Genomic DNA, 21,521 nt, shown 5'->3' on the forward strand with positions numbered 1-21,521 from the left:
AAGAGAAGCGAGCGACCTCGTGTTTCTCCCTGGCGGTGCTTGAAGCCAGTAAGTCAAGAAGGGATGGAGAATATACGAGACAAATAAAAGTGACTGTTTTGTAAAGTAGCTGTCATGTTTTGGGCCGCGAAAACCTTTACATCATCAAAATGGTATCACTACCACCTTGGATTACAAATATGTGTTGCGTGATGTCAAGGACGCTATGCTGACATCCACTTCACACACACATTTAAATTGTTGTCAGTGGAGAACATTCCAGAGAGCTGTACTGCCCGGACTATGCTGGACTGAATGCTACTGCCGGCAGATACATGGAGTGCTCACCTAAGCCATGTTGGATAAAAAGTTGAGGTTGTTGGGGTGATCCACCCTGAAGGGTGACCTGTGATCTTCAGCAGGATATTGTTTCCCAAGTGATGACGAAAATCTTATATGTCCCCGGCTGTCATATGGACAGACTGAGGATGCCTTTGCAAGGGGACCTATGTCCTGAAGTGCGGTCCCTTGCACCGAGGCCTGGCTGCTTGTTGCCTGAAATGCAGCTGTGCCTCCTTGTCCCCGGAGTTGTCAATGAAGAAGAAGGGAGACTGCTGGGAAATATAGTCCACTCAGAGTGAAATTGATGGGCTGTGACATGTCATGGACACTGGGTGTTTAGTCAGTTAGATTAGGCTGTGATAGAGGGGTAAATTCCCACCATGTGAGTAATGGACTAAACCATACATCTGAACTGTTTCTAGTGTGGTCACCAGGTGGCATGAGCAGTGCTGACCTGAGTGGACTTTATTCATATTATGTGCTAAGTGCAAGTTTGCTGATTAATGGAAAGGAGGTGGCAGTCTCCGTTGGGAATGGGGCCTGCTCTCACTAATGTAGATAATGCAAATAATTTATAGGGTGTATTTACCCTGCTATGCTGTATTCGGCTGAGGACAATTGAAATCTGTTTAATCACGTATGTATATATTGCACCTTGTTACAATAGGATAGGATCCATTTGCATTGCTGTTGATTCTCTCTTAATGGTGTCGCTGTGTCAGTGCTTCTTCCTTGGCGAGAGACAGGGATCTAACCTACCGTCAACACTAAACCACTTTCTATATTATCACTGTATATATATATATATATATATATATATATATATATATATATATATATATATATATAATATTTTTTTTTTTTTTTTTTTAGATAGATAGTGAGGAAGTAAGGTTGCTGCTTGCCTTTAAAATTGTACATAGATATTTTTGATACTTTATTGTTCTATGTGATCCATCATAATTTCTTAATATATATTTGATATCTATTTATTTCATGTGGTAGGCCACATTTATATATAAATATATATTGTTAACCCTTTCCTGTTTCCCTACCCATCCCAGTTTTTGCCAGGACACTCGCTCTCAGGCTTGAGAGCTTAAAAATGATTTTTCTGCAAACTCTGAGACGTAGTTTTGTGGGCAGGGGGAGGATGTAGCAACCAGGGATTTAGGCAGGGTTGCTCCTCAAAAATTTACTTGCCTGGAATAGTTATCCTGGTTGATTGTTAGAGATCTAGTGACTTTTCCCTAAGTTTGGCCTTGTTGCACTTTTCTCTTCTGCCACTAGGTGGCCGGGCACTGGGTGGTACTAGATACGAGAAGGGCATCGCAAGGTCAGATTATGAGTATATGGGGTATCTCAGCCAATGGGCAGGGGTTTTCTTGAATCCCTCGGCCTGCTGGGAGAGCCTATCTATTTGGGTGGAGTCAAGTGATCTATGTTCTGTGCCACCCGGATGGCTGTCTGGGTGAATAGGTGTCGTGTGCCCCGGGCTGCTAGGCCGGAGATTGGGTCTATCTAAGGGGCGTCTGGCTGCAAGGCTGTCTGAGGGCCTATCCAGAAGGAAGAGAGCAGCGCAGGGTTGGGATTGCGGCTTGCAGTCCACAGTGAGTAACTGAAGCAAGTACCGGAGCAGTATTCTCTCCGAACGGGCATGGTGGAGAATCAGGAAACTTCAGGCGGTGATCAAGTCAGGGACCCAACCAGCGGAGGTAAAGCTTGCAGAGTAGCCTTGTGTGTCAAACCAGGGACCAAACCGGTCAGCGGGGGTGAAGCTTGAGAAGTATCTGGAGTGCCAAGCTAGGGATCCAGCAGAGAAGCGGGGGTGACGCTTGAGGGAGATACCCCCGCAAAGGTTGGAAGAGCTCAAGGGATTCAGAGGGTCTAGTGAGAGAGCGGAAGCTCAGTGTTGAGGAACTACAAGAAGCAGTTGTAGTGAAGCTGAAGGAACTGATACGTTTGAGTTAGGAACTGTTAAAGACTTGCCATAGGAGACAGCATTCCTGCATGTGCAAATGTGGCACCTTGCTGAGGCCTTTCATTGCATGTCTGTCCTCTTATTAAACTCTCGGGGTCTGCCAATAGAATTTACAACTACTTAAGAGTGTCCTGGCCCTAACCCTCTTTCCCCCAAAAAATACAAAAAGGACTGTTAAGAGAAATAAAACCTCTTTTACATCCAAGAAGTGTCTGGCGCCCAATGGCTTTCATCATCTTTGCACCCACTATGCCTCACAACCCACTACTAGGATGTCAGCTATCTCTGACTTGGAAAGTTCTCATTAGACTGGACAAGGTCAGAGACCTTGCTACATATGTTTCGGAGGTGGAACATGCTGAAAGGGAATGGGTGATTTCCCATCTCATCTACACACCAAAACAACTAATAAAAACCTGGTTTAGACTCTACTCTACCATATACACTCAACGTATCAAAAGAAAAAAATCTTATAAACATATTTTCATCTCATCCCATCTGCACTGGAACATGGGGTCCTTTCTGGCTGCTCTACTGCAGTAGAGGTGAACTAAGCGCTGCTGGGTACATCAGATGAGGACAGTGAGGGGGTGACCCACATCATCCTTTCCACCACTGCCTAAGCCTTCTTTGGATGAATGGTAAGCATCAAAGGGCTTGCAAAGCCACATGGAAGGATTTTCATCAAGGTTTTTGCAAGCAAACGTCTCCTAAGCTGTGCCATATAGGGAGCAATTCAATTTCCATAATCAGCTTTGCTGCAAAACCCAAGGTATTTACATTATTCTTCTCATTCCGAATAATATATTTCCATCCCCCTTGGTGGGAGTGGAGATAACCCCATCTATAAGGCTATACAGTACATACACACACACAGCCATGTTTGCGCGAGACTTTTCTCGGAGATGCAGTTCCTCTGAGCTCCACAAGGTGGTAATCTCACTACCCAGACAGCTAGTCTCTATGGAAGACAGGAAGTGATGTCAGTTGCAGACAGGAAGTGATGTCATGTATAAATAGGAAGTTCCAGGTGAAAGGTGAAGCGGGAGGAAGTAGAGAGAAGACATTGCTGGAAGTGGCAGCAGAGGAGGTAATAAGATCTTATTTTCTATTTACACCCAGTAACCCCCCCGTCATGTCCGTCCTCTTCCTCAATAGTCACTGTGACGTCTTTTATCTCCAGCAGATGATGATACACACATATATAGTGTGGAAACCTAGATTAACCCCTTCAGGGTCTGAACATTTCTCCACTTACGGGGCCGGAACATTCTCTTAATTCTGGAACTCCCTCTTTCCTCAGTTGTCCACCTTTTTACGAGTGATGTATAGACCTCTATAAAAAATGTTCTATGTAATGTAAAATGTTCTAACCGTACATGGATTCATCACAATGACGGGTCCTACTAGTGGCGTGTCATCTGAGAACTTCGTAATACGATCACTCAGATACTTGGCTAAGCAATTGTAGGTCAGCAGAGCCTACATTAAGGTGTTAAAGATACGTCCCGGGGGAACTGGTAATGAGAATGATGGAAGAGAAAGAATTCACAGTATTTCTAATAGACTGGGACTTCTTTGTTAAAAAGTCCTCTACCTGTTGGAACAAAAGTGAGCTAATTCCCAGTCAAGTCAGTTTATCTAGTGAGGTTTGTGGAATAGGAATATAGAAGCATAACAAGAATCCAAAAAAAGCAGTCTAACAGAAGTATCCTTATGCTCCATGTGAGTAAGAGCCAGATGAACTACCGGAGAAATGGCTTTGGTTGGTTTTGTCTGTAGGCATCTTGATGGAGGTCTACGCTGAAGATTATGGGCATTCTAAGGGTCTACACTAAGGTCTATGGGCATTCTGAGGGTCTTCTCTGAAAACTATGGGCATTCTGATGGTCTACTCTGAAAACTATGGGCATTCTGATGGTCTACTCTGAAAACTATGAGCATTCCGAGGGTCTTCTCTAAAAACTATGAGCATTCCGAGGGTCTATTCTGAAGACTATGGGCATTCTGAGGGTCTACTCTGAAGACTATGGGCATAGAGTTTTCTCTGAAGACTATGGGCATTTCGAGGGTCTACCCTGAAGACTTTGGGCATTTTGAGGGTCTACTCTGAAGGCAATGGTCTTCTTCGTGTGTACCCTGAACAGCCTTTTGGAGTGCTTCATAATTAAAAGGCTTGGTACTATTTGGTGATAGGCATTCAGACATAACTCTCTTGAGCTCTTTAGGACAGGAACAATTGCATTAGTCTTAAAGCAGAATTACACTGTATCTGCAAACCTAAAACCAAAAATGCAATTTAGTTCATTTTTAATGTTCAAATCAAACTCACTCATCCATCCATCCATGGGATCACTGGTCGTGACCATCTTGAGTAAGAGCACATAATTCATGTGGCATTTACTTCCCGGAGTCCATCCACCATTAGCTCAGGAATGCGGTCGGGAGGGTGTGCTTGGCTGAGAAAACCCCCTTCTTCCTTCCTGAATACTCTTGGGATGTATGACATCATTTGCCTAGGCCTGGAAACCAGGAAGCAAACTCTTCAATGGTCTGCCAGTTGGTACATTCTAGGGTCTTGTAGTATTGAGGCAACGTCAACAGGCCACACTGTAATAGTATTTATTGTTGGTTGGTGTTGTTGTTTTACATTCAGCAAGGGGCAGAAGGAAAGGTTAGAGAAAGAAATGAATTAAAGAAAGATCCTATTGATTGTTCCTTGTCTGAAGCAAAAATAATTCAGAGATAAAGCAGGTGTCCTTTCTGATTAGGGAGGTAGAACAAAATATAACAGGTTTGCCAGTAGCAAGAAACACAACAAACACGAAGTAACCCAATCTATGTGTGCCAATTCACACAGCCTGCCTATCAACCCTTATTTATCCCTATCCTAATATTGTCCAAGTAATACAGTTCAGACAATTGTCCTCTATCCATCTACAGAGAAACACGCATAGATCACATGACCACATCAGTGAGAATTGAAGTCACATGACCACATCAAGGATGATGGAGGCTGACCAGAGTCACATGACCACATCACTGAGGATGGAGGAGGACCGGAGTCACATGACTGAGATGATACTAAACCTCACCCTGGAGATCATCTACCTGCTGACCGGAGAGGTGAGGAGGATTCTGGGAGGTCACATGACATCACTCTTATCCCTATTAATAAAACACAGACCTGACCGGAGAGGTGAGGAGGATTCTGGGAGGTCACATGACATCACTCTTATCTCTATTAATAAAACACAGACCTGACCGGAGAGGTGAGGAGGATTCTGGGAGGTCACATGATATCACTCTTATCTCTATTAATAAAACACAGACCTGACCGGAGAGGTGAGGAGGATTCTGGGAGGTCACATGACATCACTCTTATCTCTATTAATAAAACACAGACCTGACCGGAGAGGTGAGGAGGATTCTGGGAGGTCACATGACATCACTCTTATCTCTATTAATAAAACACAGACCTGACCGGAGAGGTGAGGAGGATTCTGGGAGGTCACATGATATCACTCTTATCTCTATTAATAAAACACAGACCTGACCGGAGAGGTGAGGAGGATTCTGGGAGGTCACATGACATCACTCTTATCTCTATTAATAAAACACAGACCTGACCGGAGAAGTGAGGGGGATTCTGGGAGGTCACATGACATCACTCTTATCTCTATTAATAAAACACAGACCTGACCGGAGAGGTGAGGAGGATTCTGGGATTCTAACATGATATTCCTATTGGTTCTCCAATACAGAGATTTCCTCCTATGAAGTCCGGTGATCATATGACCATCACAGTGCCTCCATGTGACTCCCTAAAACCTGAGAGACACAACATGGAGAAGATTCTAAAAGTCACCAAGAAGATGATGGAGCTGCTGACAGGAGAGGTGAGGAGGATTCTGGGAATTCTGGGACATTATCCAGTAACAGACAAGGGATGTGTCTGGATGGTGACTGTATCATTGTGTGTGTCAGGTTCCTATAAGGTGTCAGGATGTCACTGTCTATTTCTCCATGGAGGAGTGGGAGTATTTAGAAGGACACAAGGATCTCTACAAGGACGTCATGATGGACAATCAGCAGAATTTGAGTTTTGTGACGATTGCAAGGAAGGGATTTTCCTGGAATGAGACGATATTGAACCTCACCCTGGAGATCCTCAGCCTGATGACTGGAGAGGTGAGTGTAATGAAAGGGTTACATCTGACCCATAGATAACCATATCCATAGTGTGTCGGTGAGCCTTACTAGTAAAACATTCAAAACTCTATTATATAACTTGTAGGAGGAGCTATAAGTCTGACCACATTGTAATCATATCATTGGACGGAGATGTGCATCCTTTGCTGAATCAGGCACATCGTGGCCAATCCCTGGAGAATAAATAAAGAGCTTTGCAGATCAGCTGGGAATGAAGATGGCCAAAAAGTTAGAGGGGTTTTTAAACTAGGCAACGGGGGAGGGTCCAGAGGCAGAGATAGTCAGCACGGAACATATTCCAGAGGGTAGTATTGGGGGCATTAGTGGTAGGTTGACGAAAGCACAAAAACCCAAGGCAAGTATAGTAACAAGTCCTAACTGCAATCTCAGAACACCCAATTGGAGGATAGTATGTGACCGGTCTAAACTATGTGACATGTTCACCAATGCCAGGAGCCTGGCGGACAAGATGGGTGAACTAGAGATACTGTTGTACGAGGAGGATTTGGATTTTGTGGGAATTTCAGAGACCTGGTTCAACAGCTCTCATGATTGGCTGGCAAACATTCAAGGGTATACCCTATACCGCAAGGATAGAGAGGGTAAAAAAGGGGGAGGGGTATGCCTATATATCAAGAATAATGTACAAGTGAATGTGAGAGATGACATCACTAGGGGAGCTAGGGAGGAGGTGGAATCCTTATGGGTAGAGCTCCAAAGGGATGAAGCTAAGGGGAAAATAATACTGGGAGTATGCTATAGGCCCCCTAACCTGAGGGAGGAAGTGGAGACGGATCTCCTATCACAAATTGGATTAGCAGTAGGGATGGGAAGTGTTATCATAATGGGGGATTTTAATTATCCAGACATAGACTGGGCGAAGGGAACCGCGCATTCATTTAAGGCTCGCCAGTTCCTTAATGTCTTGCAGGACAATTTTATGGTTCAGATGGTAGATGCACCAATTAGAAACAAAGCGTTTCTAGATCTACTAATTACCAACAATACAGACCTGATCACGGATGTGGAAATACGGGGCAATTTAGGTAACAGGGATCACAGGTCAATTAGTTTCAGTATAAATCACACAAATAGGAAACATAAAGGGAATACAAAGACACTGAATTTCAAAAGAGCCAACTTCCCTAAACTACAAACCTTGCTAAAAGGCATAAATTGGGATAAAATATTAGGAACAAAGACCACAGAGAAGAGATGGGTTTGCTTTAAGAGCATATTAAATAAGAGCATTAGTCAATGCATCCCATTGGGTAGTACATTTAAAAGAGCGAACAAAAGTCCTGGATGGCTTAACTCCAATGTAAAAATGTATATAAAAGCAAAGGAGAAGGCCTTCAAAAAATACATAGTTGAGAGATCATCATCAGCATTCAGACTTTATAAAGCATGCAACAAGAAATGTAAGGGTGCAAATAGGACAGCTAAGATAGAATATGAAAGACACATAGCGGAGGAGAGCAAAAAAAATCCCAAGAAATTCTTTAAGTATGTAAACAGTAAAAAAGGGAGGACAGACCATATTGGCCCCATAAAGAATGAGGAAGGACATCTGGTTACAAAGGATGGGGAGATGGCAAAGGTATTGAATTTATTCTTCTCCTCAGTCTTCACGAGTGAATCGGGGGGCTTCAGTAACCAAAACTGCAGTGTTTATCCTCATGACACAACACAGGAAGCACCTACATGGTTAACAGAGGACGGAATTAAAATTATACTTGAGAAACTTAACATTAATAAATCACCGGGACCAGATGGCTTGCATCCGAGGTTACTTAGGGAACTCAGTCAAGTGATTGCCAGACTGTTGTTTCTAATTTTTAGACATGTGCATTCGTTTTCGTCCGAATTTCAGGTATTTTCGTTATCGTTTTAACAAACGATAACGAAAGTGCAGAGTCCGAAAAACGAAAGATCCGACATAAACAAATGCTTTATTTTCGTTTTCATTGCTACAACAGTTCGATATAGATAGGAGATTCGACATGATGATGACAATAACAATCTGTGTCCATCAAACCTGTGGTCGAATGTGCCTAACCTTAGCTCTATTAGTCCAAGATTATTCTACATAGAGAGAAAAGATTCGACGTAGGGGAGGAAAGATTCGACGTAGGGGAGGAAAGATTCGACGTAGGGGAGAAAAGATAAATAAAAATAATGATGATGATGAATGTTATTGGCTGATTGTAACCAAAGAGGAGGAGCAGTAAAATATCTAGAACTAAGTACACACGTACTTTGGCTTATGGTGTCTGTTGAAAGTTCTAAGAAGATTCGACAGAGCAGGTAAACTATACGGCGTTGTACAGTTTAGCTGCTCCGTCGAATCTTCTTTGAACATTCGACAGACACAATAAGCCTTCAATGACAGATTCTACCTTAATTTGGATTTTCGGACTAATGCAATATTTAACGAAAAATGAAATAAATAAAAACGAATTTCGGGAGTTTTTCAGACGAAAACGAAATTCCGAAACAAAATATTTCAGTGTGCACATGTCTATTTTTACAGACAGTCTACTGACTGGAATGGTACCAGCTGATTGGAGAAAAGCCAATGTAGCACCAATATTTAAAAAGGGCCCAAAATACATCCCTGGGAATTACAGACCAGTTAGCCTAACATCAATAGTATGTAAACTCTTGGAGGGGATGATAAGGGACTATATACAAGATTTTAGTAATAAGAATGATATCATTAGCAGTAATCAGCATGGATTCATGAAGAATCGTTCTTGCCAAACCAATCTATTAACCTTCTATGAGGAGGTGAGTTGCCATCTAGATAAAGGAAGGCCCGTAGACGTGGTGTATCTGGATTTTGCAAAAGCATTTGACACAGTTTCCCATAAACGTTTACTGTACAAAGTAAGGTCCATTGGCATGGACCATAGGGTGAGTACATGGATTGAAAACTGGCTACAAGGGCGTGTTCAGAGGGTGGTGATAAATGGGGAGTACTCAGAATGGTCAGGGGTGGGTAGTGGGGTCCCCCAGGGTTCTGTGCTGGGACCAATCCTATTTATTTTGTTCATAAACGACCTGGAGGATGGGATAAACAGTTCAATCTCTGTATTTGCAGACGATACTAAGCTAAGCAGGGCAATAACTTCTCCGCAGGATGTGGAAACCTTGCAAAAAGATCTGAACAAATTAATGGGGGAGGGGCAACTACATGGCAAATGAGGTTCAATGTAGAAAAATGTAAAATAATGCATTTGGGTGGCAAAAATATGAATGCAATCTATACACTGGGGGGAGAACCTCTGGGGGGATCTAGGATGGAAAAGGACCTGGGGGTCCTAGTAGATGATAGGCTCAGCAATGGCATGCAATGCCAAGCTGCTGCTAACAAACCAAACAGAATATTGGCATTAAAAAGGGGATTAATTCCAGAGATAAAACGATAATTCTCCCGCTCTACTAGACTCTGGTCCGGCCGCACCTGGAGTATTCTGTCCAGTTCTGGGCACCAGTCCTCAGGAAGGACGTACTGGAAATGGAGCGACTACAAAGAAGGGCAACAAAGCTAATAAAGGGTCTGGAGGATCTTAGTTATGAGGAAAGGTTGCGAGCTCTGAACTTATTCTCTCTGGAGAAGAGATACTTGAGAGGGGATATGATTTCAATGTATAAATACCGTACTGTTGACCCCACAATAGGGATAAAACTTTTTTGCGGAAGAGAGTTTAATAAGACTCGTGGCCACTCATTAAAATTAGAAGAAAAGAGGTTTAACCTTAAACTACGTAGAGGGTTCTTTACTGTAAGAGCGGCAAAGATGTGGAATTCCCTTCCACAGGCGGTGGTCTCAGCGGGGAGCATTGATAGCTTCAAGAAACTATTAGATAAGCACCTGAATGACCGCAACATACAGGGATATATAATGTAATGCTGACACATAATCACACACATAGGTTGGACTTGTGTCTTTTTTCAATCTCACGTACTATGTAACTATGTGTAGCTGAACTCTCAGTCCTGGCCCCGGCCCTTTGGGCCCACCATGGTATCAAGCTGCTGAAATGTATTCTCTCTTCTCCTTTGATCAATTTAAGCGTAGATTTTCCCTTCCAAATTGCATGTTTTTTTTAGATACCTACAACTGCGGCATGGCCAACTTCCTTCTACGTCAAATAAAACCAAGTAGTTTCCAAGCTCAACTTGCCAACCGGCCTACGACCAACCGAATTAACCCGTCTAACAGTATGCGTTAAAAACAGGGGTTTAGTTGCACACATTAACTTTGAAGAGTCTCCACACTGGGAACACATGATGTATTCTGGTGGATAGATGAAGGGCAGATGACTGGAGGGAGCCCAAGCTTCCTTAAAGGTGCAGGAACACACTAAACACCCAGCACAATGGCAGCAAACGTGTCAGTGCGTTGCCTGACCAATATGTCAACGATACAAAAAAAAGGTCACTGCCCCTACCTATAACTGGTCCTCACAGCAAGGAGCACTGGAAGGGCAATCGCATGTTAAAGAAAAAAAAAAAGACCCTTTTTTAATCACCCTGTGCAGTGCCAATTTCCCCTGCTTCCTGGCACCCGGGGATTTTTCAGGACGGAGCCCCAGGGGGGAAGGGGCCAGAAAATATTTAATTTACCAGCCCCTTTCCTTTCTGAACGAAGACAGTGAGTGATCTGTACCGGTTACTCCTGTGTTCAGAAGCCTGTAGAAGGAGCTGAAGCTCCGAGCGCGTAGCCTACCCTGCGCCTGTCTAGCCCCCGGCCATCTTTTGTTTCCGGCGACCTCCTCTCCGGACACGTTCCACGTTGGTTGTCGCTTCCTGGTGGCCACAGGACGCTTAGAGGATCCTTTCATACATCCCCCACACAGCCCTGAGAATGACAAGGAATCCGGAAGGACATTGATGCATGGCATTTCCCCCCTCCTTTGGTTTTTATGAGCCTGTCATAATTTATGATCCTGTAAGTGATTTTTAATACTTGCGCATTAACCATAACCAAGGACCGGGTCTATTTTTTTTCAAACTTGTTGTTTACAAGTTAAAATCAGTTTTTTCTTTGCTAGAAAATTACTTAGAACACCCAAACATTATATTATATATATATATTTTTTTTTTTTTTTTTTTTCAGACGCCCTAGATCGGGGTCTCCAAACTTTCTAAAAAAAAGGGCCAGTTTACTGTCCTTCAGACTTTAGGGGTGCCGGACTTGGCCCAGTTGGAGTAAATAAGGCCCGATCTTTGGTATTAGGGAAGAAATAGTTGGCGTCATTGGGAGGAATTATGCCCCATTGTTGCTGTCGGTGGAAGGAATTTTGCCCAGTTGTTGGTGTCAGTTTAAGGAATTATGCCCAATTGTTGGTGTCAGTTTAAGGAATTATGCCCAATTGTTGGTGTCGGTGGAAGGAATTATGCCCAATTGTTGGTGTCGGTGGAAGGATTTATGCCCAATTGTTGGTGTCAGTTTAAGGAATTTTGCCCAATTGTTGGTGTCAGTGGAAGGAATTATGCCCAATTGTTGGTGTCAGTGGAAGGAATTATGCCCAATTGTTGGTGTCAGTGGCAGGAATTATGCCCAATTGTTGGTGTCAGTGGAAGGAATTTTGCCCAATTGTTGGTGTCGGTGGAAGGAATTATGCCCAATTGTTGGTGTCAGTTTAAGGAATTATGCCCAATTGTTGGTGTCAGTGGCAGGAATTATACCCAATTGTTGGTGTCAGTGGCAGGAATTATGCCCAATTGTTGGTGTCGGTGGAAGGAATTATGCCTAATTGTTGGTGTCAGTTTAAGGAATTATGCCCAATTGTTGGTGTCGGTGGTAGGAATTATACCCAATTGTTGGTGTCAGTGGCAGGAATTATGCCCAATTGTTGGTGTCGGTGGAAGGAATTTTGCCCAATTGTTGGTGTCGGTGGAAGGAATTTTGCCCAATTGTTGGTGTCGGTGGAAGGAATTTTGCCCAATTGTTGGTGTCGGTGGAAGGACCTATGCCCAATTGTCGGTGGAAGGAATTTCGCCCAATTGTTGGTGGAAGGAATTTTGCCCAATTGTTGGTGTCGGTGGAAGGAATTTTGCCCAATTGTTGGTGTCGGTGGAAGGAATTTTGCCCAATTGTTGGTGTCGGTGGAAGGAATTATGCCCAATTGTCGGTGGAAGGAATTATGCCCAATTGTTGGTGGAAGGAATTTTGCCCAATTGTTGGTGTCGGTGGAAGGAATTTTGCCCAATTGTTGGTGGCGGTGGAAGGAATTTTGCCCAATTGTTGGTGTCCGTGGCAGGAATAATTCCACAAAGACCGGATAAAGGCAAGCAAAGGGCCACATCTGGCTGCAGTTTGGAGACCACTGCCCTAGAGAATAAAATAGTGGTTGTTGTAATACTTTATGTCACACCGTATTTGCGCAGCGGTTTTACAAGCGCAATTTTTTTTGGAAAAAAAAAATACACTTTTTTTAAATTAAAAATTAAGACAACAGTAAAGTTCACCCAGTTTTTTTTTTATATTGTGAAAGATAATGTTATGCCGAGTAAATTGATACCCAAAATGTCATGTTTCAAAATTGCGCCCACTCGTGGAATGGCGACAAACCTTGGCACTTAAAAATCTCCATAGGCGACGTTTAAAAATGTCTACAGGTTACCAGCTTTGAGTTACAGAAGAGGTCTAGGACTAGAATTATTGCTCTCACTCAAACGATCGCGGCGATACCTCATGTGTGTGGTTTGAACACCGTTTTCATATGCGGGCGCAACTTACGTATGCGTTCGCTTCTGTGTGTGAGCTCGGCGGGAGGGGCACTTTACATTTTATTTTATTTTCTCTTCTTATTTATTTTACTTTTTATTTTTTACTTTTACACTGTCCATTTAAAAAAAAAAAAAATTGGGTCGCTTTTATTCCTATTATAAGGAATGTAAACATCCCTTGTAATAGAAAAAAAGCATGACAGGAACTCTTAAATATGAGATCTGGGGGTCAAAAAGACCTCACCTCTCATATTTACACTAAAATGCAATAAAAAAAAAGTATTTTATTGAAAAAAAAAAAATAAAAAATTCCCCTTTAAGACCATTGGGCAGAAGTGACGTTTTGACATTGCTTCCTTCATCCAATGGTATGGAGCCGAGTGGAGGCCATCTTTCCCTCACTCAACTTCATGCCTGGCGGGGGAAAGGACCCAATAGTTTCCGCCACTCCGGTAAGCGGTGGAGACCACTGGAGCGAGGCAGGAGGGGGATGGCACCTTTCCCGCCACCGAATCCGCTGTGGCGAATCCGCTGCAGGGACCACTTTTATCTGAAAGCGGACCGTCTGCTGTTTAAGAATATACTGGGGTTATGGCAGCTATCTGCTGCCATAACATCAATACTCTACGTCAAAGTGCCGACATATAATGACGGGGAGCGGTCTGCAAGTGGTTAAATACGTGTTTTACCTCTACACTTAGCTGGTGCTTCCCCTTTCTCCCCTTTCTTGTTTTTGTCACAGAGCTGGCTATACTCTGAGGACAGCTGCTGCCTCCCATCTCTCCTATGCACACACATATGTGTATGTATTCTCTATTTTACCTATGGACTCCATATACACTATAAAGTATATGGACTTTTTGGGGTTTTTTTTACCCTTGATTTAACCTTCTGATTCAGCTCGTATTTTGTGCCAGGAAACATTGTTAATTAGTCTTAACTGAAGCATAGTAAGCTATTGGTGCAGCGGCACCTCGGTTGGAAAACCCTGGTTTGAATTATGCAGATTCTAACACTACATCTGTAATGACTCTCTTGGCATGCTGGTCTTCTGGTTTGGCTGGTCTTCTAGTTGGCTGGTCTTCTGGTTGGCTGGTCTTCTGGTTTGCTGATCTACTAGTTGGCTGATCTTTTGGTTGGCTGATCTTTTGGTTGGCTGATCTTTTGGTTGGCTGGTCTTCTGGCTGGCTGGTCTTCTGGTTGGCTGGTCTTCTGGTTGGCTGGTCTTCTGGTTGGCTGGTCTTTTGGTTGGCTGGTCTTTTGGTTGGCTGATCTTTTGGTTGGCTGGTCTTCTGGTTGGCTTGCTTTGTACCTCATTTGTTGTAATAATGATGTCAACTGATAATGCCAAGCGGTTAAATATGTTTCTAACCTCTACACTTAGGTGGCGCTTCCCCTTTCTCCCCTTTCTTGTTTTTGTCACAGAGCTGGCTATATTCTGAGGACAGCTGCTGCCTCTCATCTCTCCTATGCACACACATATGTGTATGTATTCTCTATTTTACTTATGGACTCCATATAGACTATAAAGTATATGGACTTTTTGGGGTTTTTTTTACCCTTGATTTAACCTTCTGATTCAGCTCTTATTTTGTGCCAGGAAACATTGTTAATTAGTCTTAACTGAAGCATAGTAAACTATGGGTGGCGCAGCACCTCGGTTGGAAAACCCTGGTTTGAATTATGCAGATTCTAACCCTACATCTGTAATGACTCTCTTGTTATGCTGGTCTTCTGATTGGATGGTCTTCTGGTTGACTGGTATTCTAGTTGGCTGGTCTTTTGGTTGGCTGGTGTTCTGGTTGGCTGGTCTCCTAGCTGGCTGGTCTTCTGGTTTGCTGGTCTTCTGATTGGCTGGTCTCCTGGTTGGCTGGTTTCCTGGTTTCCTGGTTGGCTGGTCTTCTGGTTGGCTGGTCTTCTGGTTGGCTGGTCTTCTGGTTGGCTGGTCTTCTTGTTGGCTGGTCTTCTGGTTGGCTGGTCTTCTGGTTGGCTGGTCTTCTGGTTGGCTGGTCTTCTGGTTGGCTGGTCTTCTGGTTGGCTGGTCTCCTGGTTGGCTGGTCTCCTGGTTGGCTAGTCTCCTGGTTGGCTAGTCTCTTGGTTGGCTAGTCTCCTTGTTGGCTGGTCTCCTGGTTGGCTGGTCTCCTGGTTGGCTGGTCTTCTGGTTGGCTGGTCTCCTGGTTGGCTGGTCTTCTGGTTGGCTTGCTTTGTACCTCAGTTGTTGTAATAATGATTTACAAAAAATGTTTTAATAAATGCTCTTGTTAAAAAAAAAAAAAAAAATCTATTGCTGACCATAGAGGTGAGGAATTATGGTAGAGTAATATTTATCTTTCTATAACACAGAACTGTACAGAAGTAATGAGGAAATCTACTGAAAATGTCACAAGATCCTCGAAAATCCCAAAACCCATCACCATCCCCCCATCTCCATCCCTGATCCCTACAAGACACAACACGCAGAAGGTTCTAGAAGTCACCAAGAAGATGATGGAGCTGCTGACAGGAGAGGTGAGGAGGATTCTGGGAATTCTGGGACATTATCCAGTAACAGACAAGGGATGTGTCTGGATGCTGACTGTATCATTGTGTGTGTCAGGTTCCTATAAGGTGCCAGGATGTCACTGTCTATTTCTCCATGGAGGAGTGGGAGTATTTAGAAGGACACAAGGATCTCTACAAGGACGTCATGATGGACAATCAGCCGCCCCTCACATCACCGGGTAAGAAGAGACTTTATTGTAAAGGAGAGGGCAGTACGGAGGGTCCACCTAGATCCCCCATCATCTGATAAACACATAGAAACAATGTATTCAGTCAGTGTGTGTGTTTCCTACAGATGGATCCAGTAATGGGAACCCACCAGAGAGATGTCCCCGTCCTCTGTATTCCCGGGATTCCACACAGGAAGGTCACACCATCCCTCACCATCATCAGGTAGATGAGGAACAATTATTGGTAGTTATGATTTATACACAAACATGTTTATTACAATGACTGTTTTGTAATATATTGCAGAGTGGAAACCTCAGGGATGATAATATTGTTCCTAAAAAAGAGTATAACGAGGAGGATGTGGAGTATGGAGTGATGAAGGAGTTTTCAGTAGGACGCAAGGTTATGATGGAGCCACCTAATACCAGGAACCCACCAGAAAGATGTCCCCGTCCTCTGTATTCCGGGGATTCCTCACAGGAAAGTCACACCATCCCTCACCATCATCAGGTAGATGAGGAACAATCACTGATAGTATCATTAGGATCTGTACATTATCTGCATTGTTACCATTGATGTCATTTGTATTATATATTCAGAGTGGAAACCTGAGATATTCTAAAGTTGTGGTTAAAGAAGAGATAAAAGAGGAAGAGGATGAGGATGGGATTTTGGAGGAGTCAAAGATTCCAAAAGGACACAAAGATTTGTACCAGGACACCATGGTGGAGTCATCCAGCTACAGAAACCCACCAGAGAGATGTCCATCCATTCCTCGCCATGATCAGGTAGATAAGAAACAATCACTGATATTTATAATTTATACACAAGCATGTTTGTTACATTGAATGTTTTATTATTTATCCAGAATGGAAATGTGGGGGATGATAATATTGTTCCTAAAGAAGAGTATAAAGGGGAGGATGAGGAATATGGTGGGATGAAGGAGCTTTCTAGAGGACAGAAGGATATGATGGAGCCACCTAATAACAGAAACCCACCAGAGAGATGTCCCCTTCTTCTGTATTCCACACAGGAAGGTCACAGCATCCCTCACCATCATCAGGTAGATGAGGAACAATTGCTACAAGTTTTGATTTATACACAAGCATGTTTGTTACATTAAATGTCATTGTATATGTTCAGAATGGAAACCTCTGGGATTATAATTATATTGATGTTAAAGAAGAGTATAAAGAGGAGGAGGAGTATGGTATGATGAAGGAACTTTCTGAAGGACCCAAGGTTCTCTACAAGGACATTATGATGGAAACACCTAATACCATGAACCCACCAGAGAGATGTCCTCATCCTCTGTATTCCTGGGATTCCACACAGGAAGGTCACACCATCCCTCACCATCATCAGGTAGGTGGAGTTGAGGGTCGGGAACATAAAGTGATTGAACACTCTGACGTGTGGAGACGATGTGTGGACTCTACAAGATGATATTTTCTATGTGATCTCACATCATAAATACTTCTATGTTACAGATGTTATTTTCTGCCATTCTCTTGGTTTAGGGTGAAGATCTGATGAACATGAAAGTTGAGGGTGAAGTAGAAGAGACGTATGTGAGGGATGATCAGCAATATACGGAGGAGGCTGGAATGACGAGGACATTCATAGAGGAGGACACTTCTACAGAGATCAGCACAGGTGACCCATAATATATTCTTCTATTATCTCTGCTCTGTTACTGCACACTGATTGGTCCAGAGTAGGGCGGGAGCTGAGTTATATCAGCCAATAATGGGTTGATAATGGTCACCTCCCTGTACTGATACCTGTCCTGGGGTTCAGCTGGCAGTATTAGATTGTGTGTCACTCCTAGTTACAGTAGCACAGATATGATAACACAGATTGAGCCTTTCTTAGGTTGGTCCCTCTTCGATCAGACTCCCTCCATTGCTGCATATCACCAGAAGCCTTGTCCTATGGTCACTTGTTCTATGGTAAAGGGTCTGCAAGTCTGAACTTTGACCCTCTTGTCTATCAGAGGTCACATGACCCAGTGCCTAGGCTTGTGGTTATGTAAAGAGCATGGACCTCCCAGTCCCCATTGGTTCCTGCTCTTCTGACAAGGCTGTGTAAATGTAGAAGTGATCTGGCAGGAGGACCAAAGGCCCTTTGACTGAAAAGGGGGGAGAGTCCCAGCTGGTTGGGACATCCACAGAGAACATCTGCTCACTCATATCTACCTGATCCAGATGGAATCTTGATGGAAGTGAACTAACCCTCTCATATCTATTATATTTTTCCAGGACAAGCCATGGAGAAACCTTCAAAGGATTGTCCCATTTTATGGAGAATACGAGATCAGGACATCACAGGAGATTGTGGAGGAGAAAAGACAATGATCTCCACTATGGATGGTGGACTTCACAGTGTGGATAGACCATGGAATCCCTCTGACTCTGAGCAACCTCGTACTGTGAGGGATGGTGCCGGGATTCAGGGGGAGGAGACATTTTCCTGTCCTGAATGTGGGGGAAGTTTTAGCTCTGAATTTAGCCTTTCTTTCCATCAGAGGTCTCACACGGGGGTGAACCTTCATTCCTGTCCTGAGTGCGGGAAATGTTTTCTGCACCAATCAGAACTTGCCATACATTACAGATTTCACACGGGGGAGAAGCCGTTTTCCTGTGAGGAGTGTGGGAAATGTTTTTCTCTCAAATCCCATTTTTCCAGACATCAGAGATCACACTCTGGGGAGAGGCCATATTCCTGCCCTGAGTGCGGGAAGTGTTTCTCACGGAACTACCATCTTTCCAGACATCAGAAATTACACACGGGGGAGAAGCCATATTCCTGCCCCGAGTGTAAGACGTGTTTCTTAAATAAATCGAGCCTAGACATACATTACAGATCTCACACGGGGGAGAAGCCCTTTACCTGTGACGAGTGCGGGAAATGTTTTACACACAAATCTCATTTTTCCAGACATCAGAGATTGCACACGGGTGAGAAGCCACATTCCTGTCCTGAGTGCGGGAAATGTTTCTCGCGGAAGTCCCATCTTTCCAGACACCAGAGATTACACACGGGCGAGAAGCCGTATTCCTGTTCTGAGTGTGGAAAATGTTTTGTTTGTAAATCCAAACTGGACGCACATTACAGAACTCACACGGGGGAGAAGCTGCATTCCTGCCCTGAGTGCGGTAAATGTTTCTCACAGAAATCCGACCTTGATCTACATCAAAAATCCCACACAGGGGAGAGGTCATATTCCTGCCCTGAGTGTGGGAAATGTTTTTTGCATAAGGTCCACCTTTCCGTACATCAGAGGTTGCACACGGGGGAGAAGCCGTATTTGTGCACTGAGTGCGGGAAATGTTTTTCTCAGCAGTCCAGTCTTTCCAGACATGAGCGAACGCACACGGGCGAGAAGCCGTATTGCTGTTCTGAGTGCGGGAAATGCTTTTCCGAAAAGGCCAAGCTCTCTAAACATCAGAGATTGCACATGAGGGAGAAGCCCTATTCTTGTTCTGAGTGCGGGAAGTGTTATCTTCAGAAATCAGAACTTAATATACATTACAGATCCCACACTGGAGAGAAGCCGTATTCCTGTTCTGAGTGTGGAAAATTATTTTCGGAGAAAAGCAAATTGTCCAGACATCAGATATCGCACATGAGTGAGAAGCCGTTTGCCTGCTCTGAGTGCGGGAAATGTTTTCCACAGAAATCGGAGCTTGTTATACACCAAAGATCGCACACGGGGGAGAAGCCGTATTTGTGCCTTGAGTGCGGGAAAAGTTTTTCAGATAAGAGCAATCTTTCCAAACATCAAAGGTTCCACACAGGTGAGAAGCCGTATTCCTGCCCCGAGTGCGGGAAATGTTTTACACAGAAAACAGGACTTGTTGTACATCAGAGATCTCATACAGGACAGAAGCCGTATTCCTGCCTTGAGTGCCAGAAGTGTTTTTCAGATAAGGGCAGCCTTTCCAATCATCAGAGAGTACACACGGGTGAGAAGCCATATCCCTGCCCCAAGTGCGGGAAATGTTTTTCAGTAAGGTCCAGTCTTATCAGTCATGAGAGAGTACACACGGGGGAGAAGCCGTATTCCTGTCCTGAGTGCGGAAAAAGTTATGCACAAAAATCAGACCTTGTTAATCATCAGAGATCTCACACAGGTGAGAAGCCGTTTTCCTGTTCTGTGTGCGGGAAAGGTTTTATTCGTAAATCCAGACTGGCTGCACATTACAGATCTCACACACGGGAGAAGCCGTATTCTTGCCCCGTGTGCGGGAAATGTTTTTCACAGAAGATCAATCTTTCTGTACATCAGAGATCACACAAACAAGAAGCCGTATCCCTGTCCTGAGTGCGGGAAATGTTTTTCACAAAAATCTTATCTTACCAGACATCAGACAACCCACACTACCCTCGAGATGTATTAGTGTCCTGAGTGCGGGAAATGTCTTCTATATGGACCATATTTTGCTGTAGATCAGAGATCTCACACTGGGAAGAAGCACACCTTGATATACACCTCAGAAAACACGTGGCTGAGCGCTCCTCTGATCTTTATCATGGAAGAAACACTTTATAAGGAAATCAGAGATCACTAAAGACTTCAAAGTTCTGTCTGTCTTCCTCTGCGAGGAGAGAGAAGGAGGGGGTGTCACTGCTGGTTGGGTCCCTCTAGGAGAGAGAAGGAGGGGGTGTCACTGGTGGTTGGGTCCCTCTAGGAGAGAGAAGGAGGGGGTGTCACTGCTGGTTGGGTCCCTCTAGGAGAGAGAAGGAGGGGGCGTCACTGCTGGTTGGGTCCCTCTAGGAGAGAGAAGGAGGGGGTGTCACTGCTGGTTGGGTCCCTCTAGGAGAGAGAAGGAGGGAGTGTCACTGCTGGTTGGGTCCCTCTAGGAGAGAGAAGGAGGGGGTGTCACTGCTGGTTGGGTCCCTCTAGGAGGGAGAAGGAGGGGGTATCACTGCTGGTTGGGTCCCTCTAGGAGAGAGAAGGAGGGGGTGTCACTGCTGGTTGGGTCCCTCTAGGAGAGAGAAGGAGGGGGTGTCACTGCTGGTTGGGTCCCTCTAGGAGAGAGAAGGAGGGGGTGTCACTGCTGGTTGGGTCTCTCTAGGAGGGAGAAGGAGGGGGTGTCACTGCTGGTTGGGTCCCTCTAGGAGGGAGAAGGAGGGGGTGTCACTGCTGGTTGGGTCCCTCTAGGAGAGAGAAGGAGGGGGTGTCACTGCTGGTTGGGTCCCTCTAGGAGAGAGGAGGGGGTGTCACCGCTGGTTGGGTCCCTCTAGGAGAGAGAAGGAGGGGGTGTCACCGCTGGTTGGGTCCCTCTAGGAGAGAGAAGGAGGGGGTGTCACTGCTGGTTGGGTCCCTCTAGGAGAGAGAAGGAGGGGGTGTCACTGCTGGTTGGGTCCCTCTAGGAGAGAGAAGGAGGGGGTGTCACTGCTGGTTGGGTCCTTCTAGGAGAGAGAAGGAGGGGGTGTCACTGCTGGTTGGGTCCCTCTAGGAGAGAGAAGGAGGGGGTGTCACTGCTGGGTGGGTCCCTCTAGGAGAGAGAAGGAGGGGGTGTCACTGCTGGTTGGGTCTCTCTAG

The 21,521-nt window shown here is 44.5% G+C and overlaps 2 protein-coding genes across 2 annotated transcripts in view; one reads left to right on the forward strand and one right to left on the reverse strand.

Moving 5' to 3' along the window:
• The window catches only part of LOC141104954 (gastrula zinc finger protein XlCGF53.1-like), a 255,234-nt gene that overhangs the window by 35,069 nt on the left and 198,644 nt on the right, over positions 1–21,521 (reverse strand). The window lies entirely within an intron of this gene.
• LOC141106798 (uncharacterized) overlaps positions 1–21,521 on the forward strand; it is a 50,474-nt gene that overhangs the window by 6,147 nt on the left and 22,806 nt on the right. The window contains 6 exon segments of the mRNA XM_073597725.1: positions 16,271–16,477; positions 16,567–16,755; positions 16,836–17,033; positions 17,114–17,335; positions 17,491–17,626; positions 18,232–20,294. Of these exon segments, the coding sequence (XP_073453826.1) occupies positions 16,271–16,477; positions 16,567–16,755; positions 16,836–17,033; positions 17,114–17,335; positions 17,491–17,626; positions 18,232–20,294 (3,015 nt within the window).

Source organism: Aquarana catesbeiana, linkage group LG08 (assembly GCF_042186555.1).
Source record: "Aquarana catesbeiana isolate 2022-GZ linkage group LG08, ASM4218655v1, whole genome shotgun sequence".
NCBI classification, from domain to species: domain Eukaryota; kingdom Metazoa; phylum Chordata; class Amphibia; order Anura; family Ranidae; genus Aquarana; species Aquarana catesbeiana.